General features: G+C 38.1%; 1 protein-coding gene across 2 annotated transcripts in view; it reads right to left on the bottom strand.

Moving 5' to 3' along the window:
• The window catches only part of gak (cyclin G associated kinase), a 27,626-nt gene extending 15,518 nt beyond the window's left edge, over positions 1–12,108 (bottom strand). For both annotated transcript variants that reach the window (XM_082553572.1, XM_082553573.1), the window contains exons 1-9: positions 11,754–12,108; positions 7,710–7,771; positions 6,860–6,919; positions 6,330–6,444; positions 5,766–5,908; positions 5,427–5,552; positions 2,331–2,420; positions 2,029–2,164; positions 1,464–1,576 (exon numbers count right to left, since the gene is read on the bottom strand). In XM_082553572.1, the coding sequence (XP_082409698.1) occupies positions 1,464–1,576; positions 2,029–2,164; positions 2,331–2,420; positions 5,427–5,552; positions 5,766–5,908; positions 6,330–6,444; positions 6,860–6,919; positions 7,710–7,771; positions 11,754–11,895 (987 nt within the window). In that variant the 5' untranslated portion in view covers positions 11,896–12,108. The remainder of the gene's footprint in view (positions 1–1,463; positions 1,577–2,028; positions 2,165–2,330; positions 2,421–5,426; positions 5,553–5,765; positions 5,909–6,329; positions 6,445–6,859; positions 6,920–7,709; positions 7,772–11,753) is intronic.

The raw sequence follows: 12,108 nt of genomic DNA, 5'->3' as shown, positions 1-12,108 counted from the left end.
AAGGAGGAGGAAAAAAAATGTGTTAAGCACACGTCAGGTCCCTGAATGAAAAAAAAAAACAAAACAATAAAATACAAATCTGTAACTCCAAAAAGTCGATAAATTACAACAAATTAAAAACAGGCTGTGCCAGATGATCGCTGTCGATCTGGGGTTTGTGTTCAACAGCCAAATAGCCTCTGCGTAACTGTCTTGTTTATTTCCCTCTCAGTGTCTCACTTCCCTCACAAGTTTTCTCCTTTCCCTCCTCTCAGCCTCTCCATATGTCTGTGCTGAACTGCAGCAGGGAGAGGAGGAAGAGGAGGAGTAGAAGTCCGAGGATTATAATCTCCTTACATCCAGCAGGGAAACCCCTTCTTAACCCTAATCAGATCAGCAACCGCCAAATCTGCCTTCACTCTGCACACACTTACCAGCCTTATCAGGATTCAGTTTAGAGAGAAATTTGTAGAAATGTAAAAAAAAGTCTATCTGCCTTGATTTGCTAATTTCCTAATGATTAAACGGTACTTTAATATAAATTTAGTTCAGGATACTGACACTGACCAACTCAGAACAAAACAAGGAAAATGCAATGAAATCAGTGTAAACCTGGCAAATGTTGAAACTGAAAGCAGCTTTATGTCAATCACAACAATGACCGAGGATTTAGTGATAAGTACCTGGATTTTTAAGGATTTGCGGTAAGAATCGTAATGAGTTGGGGCTGATAGGTTGAATATGGTCAGCCATCATGCAGCGTAAAACGATTTCTATTCCAAAACCCTGATTAAATCTTAAATCTGATTGTGCTCAATTAGCTACTGTGGTGCAGGTGACAAAAAGCAACACCGACCATGCCAATGAAAACACAGTGTTACCACTGAACTGTTGGTATCACTTCATGTTTGCTTTAAATTTCAGTTCTCTCAGTCTTCACCTCTGTGTGTCTCTCTCCCTCTTTTTTGGCCCATTAAGACCTTACCAGCTGGCAAGAGAGGCCGCTGGGAAAGAGAATACAGACTCCTTTGTGCTTGTGTGTTTGTGCGTCTGTGTGTGGTGTATGTGAGGCTTAGCAAATGTAACCGCATCAGCAATTTGAGAGTGTTCAAGTTGTGTGTGTACATGTGCACATTTACACAAACACACACAGAGGAAGAAGCCGTGTGGTTGGCCTGTCAATAGCCTCTTCACAGGCTGGCACACACTGAGGATGAGACTCAGTGCCCTTAACCAATCATGTTGTTTACTCTAAAATACTTGTGAAAGCTGTCAACAATTCAAAACCGATACCTGGAGCAGAAACGTTTTAACTGCTACCAACTCGTCTGATGAACTCAAGATGAAGATTCAAGAGCTACTTTACACGTATTAAAGGATTAGACATGCAAGCCTTACCATAACTACTGTAAATGTGCAGTGTTTTTTTCCGTATTATCACATCTTACATCAATGACGAGGGTACTTTTAGAACACGCATTTACCTCAGTAATGGGGGACTTGGGGTTGACGTTGCGTGCTGCTGCTATCTCCTGGAGCTGGTTGACCAACTCTGTAATAGACAGACGCTCCTCTGGGTTCACCTTCAACATGGAACCTGAAGAGGAGGAGAATGGGTAGAATGTGGGTTGAAGTTAGTATGATTATAAAAAAGATACAAATAAAAATTTATGATAGCATAACTGATGTTTGTGGACAACACAATTGTAAAAATATTAATAAAAATGGCAGAAAGCTGATTAAAATTAATTAATAACCGATTGGTCATCAATCACATACACAGAAATTAAGGTGAACAAAGAAAAAGAATCCGACTTTTACTTTAAACTGTATACTGTTTAACCAAACTAACATTGTTAAAAGTTTTTAAATCACTAATGCATTTTTGTACTGCATTGAATTGCATGACATTTCTACATGAATGCTATTGTGCTAAACATCTGGCAGTCTGGTAAAGGTATAATGTGGCTTAAGGCATCAGATTTATCTTGTAGGCATTTAGCTGGTATCGATTAATAAATGGACTGGTGCCTGACGGGCAGTACATACGTATGAGGTCGTGATACACAGTGTATTTCATGTCGTTCTGAGGCATGGAGTACTTTCCGTTGACAATTTGTAGCTTGGCTCCATCCTCAAATGGATGCTGCTTAAAACACAACAGGTAGAGGATGCATCCCAGAGCCTGCATGTGAGACGACACATGATCAGTACAATAATCAAACTCCTTTGTTTACAGCAAAAACACAAAAACATGCATCAAAAGACAATCAAAACAAAGGCAGAAGAAGAGAAAGTCAGTTGTGTCTAAATTATAAATGGAGGTACACTAATGTCTGAAAATGACTGACCCAGATGTCTTGCTTCTCATTGATGGGAAAGTTGGAGTAGAGATCGATCATCTCTGGCGTTCGGTACGCAGGAGTGGTGTTCCTTGTTATCTACAGAAAAACATTTTTTTAAATGAATTGACATGAAAGCAAATATCAAGCTTAAGTCATATGTTTGTAAATCTTTGTAAAATTCTTTCTCCCGATTAGACAGAACTGAAAAAGCCATGTGCGCTGTACAAGAAGTGCACAAGATGAGTACATTACTCACATCTCCATAATTTCATTGTAGATGTACAACGACAATAAAGGGCTATTCTATTCTATTCTATTATGTGCAACATGTGCCTGGTAAACAAGAAGTCTATTAGATTTACAAGCCAAGACCTCTGGTGTTCTGCATTCGAAATTCATCTGTGGCAAAGCTCCAGTGTGTAAGTGGGCAGCTGTGTGGTTATGGTACAAATATAATTTACATGATTGTTTAGGGCTTCCTGGACCTCTGGCTATTAATCCAATTAAAGGTTTCTGGTTTATGCTCAACACCATATCAATACTGCCACTGACCCACTCTGTCTTTGTACGTGTATTTTTGTCTTCTCAATTAATCATCCTACTTTTTACAAAGCAACTAAAGGAAACAAAATGAAATCAAAGTGGCTGCGGTTTTCCTTTTATGTTTTCTTTAAAAAATTAAAACCATATAAAATGTCTACCTGTGAAGCAGATTTCAACCTTTAATCTCTAATCACATATTCAAGGGTATCAACACAATCTTGTGATCAGTGATGAAATTACTATTTACCGTTTTCATTCGCTGCTTATCTCTTGCTTTTAGTTCACTCTGAGGATCTTTAATAGCATTTTTCTTTGTCTGTCATGTTTTTTTTTAATTTTAAACTTTATGGATACTTTTGATTCCTTTCCTTATTTACAGTACTGTGCAAATATTTTGAGCTTCCCTCATTTCTTTGCATTGCTAAGAAAATGGGAAATGCACGTTTGAATAGCAATTTATTGAAACGTGCATTTCCCATTATGACCACCTTTATTTATGCTATCAAGTTTTCTTGCAATTTCATTAGGAAATCTTCAAGATTGGAATCTCCTTCATGAAACCTGGAAAACCAAAGTTCTTTAGACGTTTGCTGCCTTTTGTTCTGTTCTCTGTCAAAAAGATCCCACACTGCCTCAATAATGTTAAGGTTCAGGCTCTGGGGAGGCCAAGCTATGACTGATAGTGTTCCAGTTATAGTGCATGTTTTTTTCAGATGGTATTACATGGTGAATCTAAATCTGACCATACTTTTATTCCTTCATAATTCCATCAATTTATAAAAGACCCCTACAGTCTGCACTGTTTTACACACGACTGTAGACACTCATTGCTGTACCTTTCTTCTGGCCTTTTCATTCCATAACTGATTTTCAATCTAGCTCTTGTTTAATTTGCCATTTTCTCCTGGTTTTCTTAAGAATGGCTTCTTGACAGACACCCTTCCACTGAGACCGAACAGTAGAGAGATCAACTGAGGAGACAGATGCATCTCTCAGGTTCTGTGCAAGGGCTTTTCTTATTTCTCAAGGACACAACTTTGAGATACTGTTCATCTCCTGAAGATAGCTTTTTGGTTTTTTCTTACTTTTTTTTTGTCAACTAAAGAAATGAGAACAAATGATGTGCTATTGAGACAGGCTGCTGGTAACAAATTGCCTAAGTTGATTCTTTGCTAAGTTGTCAGTTATGTTATATTTAAGTAATTTTTTTAAGCATGAATGACTTGTAGATCAGTGTTAAGTGGCTTAAAAATATATTTCCGATTGAAAGGAGCCAATGCCCAAAGACAGACCTTCAGAAAGCCTGGAAAACTATTGTAGAGAACTATTGCTAAAGATCACTTAAAAAAATTAAAAGAAAGTCTGGCACCATGGAAACAAAATTTCAGGAAATGAGAGGTGACTCCTCCTCCTGTTGTTTTAAATCTGCTTTATAATAAGTGACTTAAATCAAATAACTTTAGAATTCATATATTAATCCATCTATATGTTCAAAATCTTAGATAAGACTTCAATATTAATGAAACTCAGAAAATATCATCTCATATAATACCCAATACAGCTTAACAGCGCATGTACTGTATAAGCAGTATTGGGGAGTAACGGAATACATGTATCGCCGTTACGTATTTAAAACACAAAATATGAGTAACTGTATTCCGTTACAGTTACAGTTTAAAAAGGTGGTATTTAGAATACAGTTACTTTGTTGAAATAAATGGATTACACTGCGGTGGTGGGTCAGGATTGTTTGGGTTTGTTTGACAGCTACGTTCTGTTGTTCCAGGCGGCAGTGTTACGGTTGCCATGGTTACAGGACGAGGCTCTCTCTCTGCGACTATGTGCCTCCTGGGTGAGAGAGCGCCTTTTTGTTGTTGTTGTTGTTGTGCTAAGCTAATAGGCAGAATGCTACGGGCATAGCTCTAAAGAACGTAGCCTCATGGGCAGTGTAGTCCGTGCTACAGGGAGAATGGACCGCCATACACATTATGTGTCTGTGAGCAAGAGGAGGGGAAAAAAAAGGATAGTGGAAAAGTACGAGCTGTCACCGAGCAAAAACGGGAGCTGGAAGCATGTAAATATAATAATAACCACTGCACCTATTAAGACTCGACTGTACACTGTGTTTGTGTTTTCCTCCGAAAACAATAAGTTCCGCTGGAGCAGTCTTTCAACGCCTCTCTCTGTCTCTCGCAAGCAAAGTTGACCCACACAACAAAGTAAAGCTATTTTTCGGCTACAAGCCCGACATGGAACCTGCCGTATTAGTCAGAGGTCCCTTTACTGCGGTTCGGCGCCGCGGACCTTCGGTAATAGTAATAAATCACAGCAATAGTACATTCACGTAGTTGTAAAAAGCATGATAATATATTAAGTAATCCAAAGTATTTAGAATACGTTACTGTCATTGGGTAACGTAACGGAATACGTTACAGAATACATTTTGGGGCATGTATTCTGTAATCTGTAGTGGAATACATTTTAAAAGTAACCTTCCCGACACTGTGTATAAGCAGGTCACTGTTAAGATCACCAAGAACTGTCTGCATGCTTAGGTACCTCATCCTCCACCATTGACCTCTTCTGTGCGGACCAGCTGTAGTCTGGATAATGTGACACTGTGGTGGCGCTGCCAAAGTCACACAGCTTGATGGTGCCCTGGTTACTAATCAAGAGGTTCTCAATCTGCAACACATCAACCAAGCAGTGAGTTAGCATTTCATTTAATTGCCATAAGTAAGACTTCTGAGACAGAACAAGGGCAGCAGCACATGATATGATGAAAACGTGGTCATAAGTAAAAGCACCAACTAAATAACTGCACTGTATATTGTGCATTTTTCTTTATTCTCCTCTCTGACACATCAGTCATCCTTTAAATACCAGAGGCAGACAAACCTTAAGGTCTCTGTGTATCACGGGAGGCTTCTGTTTGTGCATATGCTGAACAGCGCGGCACGCCTGATAGAAGATTTTTAGCACAGTGTCACATGATAGAGGAGCCTTCTGCTCTACCCTCTTAATAAAGTCCACCAGCTGACCTGAGGTGAAAGAGGTACAAAAACACAAAAGAATGTGAAACTGTAGATAAAAGTCTTGTATTTAGTAATAAAATTACAAAATTAAAGAAAAAGTGCTTTGCACACATCCTACAAGTGATTTATTTCTGTTAACATACTTATTGTGGTAAGCAGTAAGGTATTTGCTCAGAAAGCTGAAAAACTGCTGAATGAAAAAAACCTTGTCTGCTGTAACTACACAAAAAGGAAGCAGAGCAGGAAACGAAGGCTACAGACAGGAAACTTTCATCATGAATGCCTTTCAGTGGGAGTTACTCAGAAACAGTTCCAGCACCCCTGAATTACTGCATGTGCATTTCATGAATGAGTAAGAACTGATTCAGCACTAAAGAAACAAAACTGGGAAAAGTGCCTTTCTGTGTGTAGCAGTGTGTGTTTTTACCTTTACACAGCTCAGTGAGGATCAGAAACTCAGCCTGCCCGGTGTCTGACTCCTCTTTACTGATGGAGGCTGCAGAGCAGAACTGAACCGTATTTGGATGACCGGACAGCTTTTTCTATAGAGCCAGCAGGTGAAGGAACATACAGAATAAACACTGCTGCTGTGACAAGCCTCGCCTTAAATTTGCCATTTCATAAATCACAATCATAACCAGTTTCTAGTGGCAGAAGCTGCTGGTTTTCACCTGTCGCATGTCAGCCTACTTTGTTTAAGTTATCCGCAGTTTTAGATTACAGCAGGTGTCCAAAAAGCAAACTACTCAAAAGCTGAAAAAAATTAACCAGATGCATTTTAAGAGAGATGTGATGACGAAGGAAATCCTGAATAGAGAGATATGGCAGATGATCTATGGGTGTTTAGTGTCAGCTATATATTAACATTAGGTGTGAAGTAAAAAAAACAAAAAAAAAAAAAAAAAACCTTTTTACAGAAACACTTTTGTGCTTTACTCATTAATAATTAAAGGATACCATGAAGCAGACTTCTTGTATGATTTCTTTGTTCTTCTCTTCTTCATTAGACAGCAGTCTCTGGAAAAAAATGCATACAGACCATTGCTTTGTTCTGTGATCAACATAATACATGCCTAACAGGACTGAACTAGCATACTGCAATAGACGGCCTATAAAGCATTAGCTTCAAACAAAATAAATATTAATAATAGTAAAATTACAATTACTTTAAAGATAATTTATGTGGTTATCTGATAAATACACTCAAAGGACAATTTAATTGTTCAGCATTTGAGGTTTTTATACTTAAATGAGAAGCTAATAAATATATATATATATATGATACAGCATGAACAGAATTGAGTAAGTAGGAAACGGTGCAAACATAATTGTTTGGAGCTTCATCATTCTGTACAATATGACTTGCAATAATTGCATATTGCATATGAACAACAAACTACCTGGTAAGCGGCCGTCCACATTGCTAAGCCTACATTTTTTTAAGTTACTGTCTCATTAGTACAGCTGTATAGATAAAAAGGGAAAATCTTTCTGTTAAGGGACGCGTCCAATGGCATGTTTTGATTCAGCAGTGTAATGCAGACAATAATGCATTACACAAGCTGACAAGTGCATGTACTAATAACCTGCAGTACTTTGTCTGTTTTGCATATTAAAAGCAGGTGCTGAAGAATGTAAAAATCAATGTAAGGAGGGCGAATGTGCCTGATTTGATGCATTGGGTAATACAGTGCACACAATGACACGCACATTAACAAATACATGCCCAGTGATGAGCAACACAGCCAAAACGTAACAGTGGAACATTTTTAACAATGAGGGTATGGGTCAGTACACCTCATCTTACCTTGAGGGCATAGTCTTTACCACTGCTCATGTCCTGGGCTTCATATACAAAAGCAAATCCACCTTAAAAAAAAAAAAAAAAAAAAAAAGAGAAGAAGATGAGGATTTAATTTACAGTTTTTTATGATTTAGTGTTGGGTTGACGATTCTCAAATGTTCAGGATACTGAAAGAGTTTTGTGATACTGACCAGGATATATTCTAACACTGTCTAGTTGATGTCCTGGATTATTATCAAACGTCTATGTTTAAATTATTCTGAAATTAAAATGACAAAATCACTTAATAATTAATTAATAAACCACGTGGGAAGACATGTTTAATATTTAAATTCATTATTAGTTTTTGTATTAATGCTGTGTTCAAGTGCTTGTTTTCCTTTTTAACTTGGGAATGGAACCATTACAACATGCACCACTTGATTTCATGCAATACTGACTGACTGTAAGCCCTACTGGGTATCCTGTTCATTGAAGATGCAGCTAAAACCTTGACTGCTTATAATGTCGTCAAATCCATTTTTCTATAATAATCGCTCTCCATATATACACAGTAGAGGGCTGTTTTATAAATTACAATTAATAAAACATTAACAGCTATGAGTTTTCTGTGTTACAAAAAGTGGCACAGGTTACATTCAGAGTTTTGGTCTAAAGTTTTTACTTATTCTTTTATTTACAGCAAGTTTTAACTGTAATATAGATTTTCTCCTATGGGAATATGTGTCATTTCTGCAGCTTGTTAAGCTGCAACTTAGTAAGATCACAAATGAAGCCCAGCTGTAAAGTTAAAGCAATGCAAACTGGACACCTGCATTCTCACTGGAACATGTATTCATTTGGTGATGCAGGAAATGTTTAAACCTTGTTATCCTTGATTCTAATCTGTTGCTAACTCTCTTTTACACTGCTAGAATTGCAGCAATTATAAAACAGAGAACACACCAAGAATACGTATTCAATCAAGAAAATGTATTTTAATCTGATGTGCTGACAAATTGATTTTGTCAAATAACCTAATTTAATGTTTAAAAGTATCGAATTTAAACTATCAGAGCTCTAAAGAGCACCTTTCATGTTAGAAACAATCGGCAAAGTCACCAGATTAATGATTTTCAGTAGCAATACTTTGTCTTATTTTCAAGAGTGTTGCAATTTAAAGTTTCCCATGTGTGGGACTTAATAAAGGTTTATCTTATTTTATCTTATCCTATCAATTTACTGTTTGCCTATTGCTGTTCTTTTTAGATTATCATTTTATCTGATAGGATCTCTGCCTGTGTGGAGGAGTTGTGACCTATGAAAACACTCCTTTTTATGTGAGCACACACAGAGCCTGAAATGGAAAGCATGCTTAAAAGAGAAAGTTGATAACCACTGTTGTGAGACCCGTTATCTCCAGCTATGGCTTAAGGTTTTGTTCAGTCTGGGTGTGTGTGTCTCAAATACTTCTACTTACCAAGCCTCAGCCAAACAAGGAAATGCCAAGATTACCACAGACATGAGTAAATCAACTACCAGCCTTCTAATCTTTAACAGGTTGCTTTGCATAGGTCCATGCGCGTATGGTGGTCACTTCCCCAGTTCTCATAAAACCTCTTTTTCTGGGACTCTCACCAGGGACCTCGTGCCTGCCTACATTTATTTATTTATTTGCCTGTGCTTCAACTCTCAACTCACACAAAATACCGCAACAAAGCGTATTGTTCCTTACAGGTTATGTTGTGTTATGCAACTCATTTTGATAACCTCCCTGCGGAGATTAAATGTCTTACACAATTTTGTAAAACAGAAGGTAATTTTCTCTGCTCCAATTTCCAAACGAGTCTAAGAAAAAAATACAGAAAGATATTTAAAAATACCTTAAATCCTTCTTTATCAAACACTAATTTATTCAATCTCACTCTGAAACAATATGTGTGCCTGGGTTATACAATTGTAGGACTATAACTGGTGTAGTAGACAAAAACAAAAAAACAGAACCATCTGGTTACAGCAATCCATTGTTTTTGTCTCAGCAAAAGGTCCTAACAAAGACACCTTTGAAATTGCATGACGGGAGTTTGAAACAGGCAGCGCTTTAGTGTAAAATGATCTCCACTCCATTTGCTTTCATTTGGAAGGTCTTGTGCGTTTCCTTTAACCTGTTTGAATCGAACTATTGTGGACCAGGAAGTGAAATCACAATACTAATTATACTAATAAAGAGAGAAAGTTGATAGTATATCTGAAGAACAGTAGTACAGTGGTTAGCAATGATGCCTCACAGCCAGAGGACTCCTGGTTGTGTGAATTTTGCATGTTCTCTATTAAAAAACAAGACAAACTACGACTTAACTAAAGTCTTTTATCACACTAGCTTTGCATATTCAGTCAACTTTAAATCGATGTGACAAAACACGTAGAAATCAGCCGTAGACAATAGTAAATGCCATCTTATTTGCCAACATAGTCATGTTTGCTGGTGCACACCATACAGGAGGCAAGACAAAAAAAGAAAAAGATAATTAAAGGAAAAGTGGAGCATGTTTATTTGAAGCCCACCCTTAACCCTCAGAGTGAACTGCTTTCCACAGTTTCTAAATTTATAGCAGCTTTCAGGGGGCATCATACAAAATAAAATAATATACCATGACCACTCTACTAGAGTAGGTCAAAGAGTAGGTTTTTAAAACAGATATATAGAGATGTGTTCCAAGACACTTTTAAGAATATAAAAGTGTATTCAATATAAATAAAAAGATGCCCTATGTAGATTTAAGGGTTTTTGGATGTCTGGGAAATTGCTATGGAAGAAATGATATGCTGGCTTTCCAACTGGAGGTTATAGTTATACAGTTGGGAGATTGAAGCTATAATCAGCCAAAATTTTAAGCACTTTTCTGCAAGTCACCAGGTGGAGATCACATCAGTAATCATGGATCTAAATATATTATTTGATTGTTTGTGTGAAATGTTGGAGTAGATCATGTTGTGTAACCTGACAGGGTATGCCATGTTCTCTTCTCACCTGCTCTCAAGAAGCAGAATATACCACTTCCAGACACAGCAAAAACAAATAATCAGTGATACCTCTAAAAATCAGGAACACCAGATCAGCGTTTTCCTTTTTGCCTCGGAAGACAATTTCTATTTAGTTTGTGAAATAAAAAACCAAACTAATCGACTAATCAGATCACACTAAACTGTTGACAATTACCAAATTAAGTGCTTTGTAATGCTAAACTATCAGTCCAAATTGGTACATAATTGGTCTACTCTGATATATTTATTACACGCTCAAAAGGCAGTAATCCAGGCAGCAAGACCCTTCCTTGCTGTCACAAACCTACCAGTAGGTTTCTCCTTATGGCATCTGTGATATTCACTTGTTTCTACTGCAGCCCTAACCACAAACGTGGGACGATATTTTTATACTTAACAAAAAAAATTCAATAAGCAGGCACCAGTGCTGGCACAGGAATGCCGCTCTTGTTGACGTCAGAAGAAACAATCCAGCAGAATTTTTCAAGTGCTCTGTTTCGACTGAAACTTGTAAAGAGTTTCCAGCCTGCCCTGTTACAGATAATCAATTGGTTTGGTAATCAACAACACCGTCATCACTCATATCTTCGGGCCCGGCAGGCCTGACTCACACTTTTATCAAGTCTTTCTCATGAAGCAAAAAGTGCCGTGTTTCCAAGAAAGACAGACGGTAAAGGTGGACACGTAAAGCGCAGCTCTGCCTGCACACACACAGCATTCAGTGAGGTGTAAAGCGGTAACACAAAGCAGACACGTCAAGTTTAACTTTGAAATGTCTATTCCGTCTCCTTGAAGTACCTAATTCTGGAAATTGATTTAGCGCTTGTTAGATACAGTCCAAACCAAATTATCACCTGGCGTTTGCTCGGTGGCTCACTGTCCTGCACTTGCTAACTATATTATCACTTACTCCACTAGAGGTATTTCACAAATGCTAACATGTTAGCAAATTCAGCTAACTAGCATTAACTAGCCGCTGAAGACGTGACCAAAATTTATTGTTGTGATGCGCACGTATCTCACCTTCCGCGATCACCCTCCTGATTCTCAGCTTCATGTCACCGAGTTCAACGACTTGTCCGACGAAATCATTTTGGTCCCGACTGGCCGCTCCGGAGGAGCCGGGCCCGGCTAAGAAATCTAGTGCCGACTGGAATAGAGACATGTTTTCGGGCCGCCTCCGGGAGAGGGAGTGAGCTGTCTAAATCTTCACCGGGTCCGCAGAAAGACTCTACAGCAGTTCACTACGTTACAAAGATGTATAAGCAGGTGATATTATTCTTTCAATGGAAGCAAACATCCTCTTCCTGCTGCTACATAAACGGGGACACCATCATCACCGCACCGACTTCCGTGAAGGGTGATGACGTCGTGACAC

The sequence above is a fragment of the Aulonocara stuartgranti genome (assembly GCF_965226115.1).
Source record: "Aulonocara stuartgranti genome assembly, chromosome: 12".
Classification (NCBI taxonomy): Eukaryota; Metazoa; Chordata; class Actinopteri; order Cichliformes; family Cichlidae; genus Aulonocara; species Aulonocara stuartgranti.
This window is presented reverse-complemented; position numbering and strand designations above follow the sequence as displayed.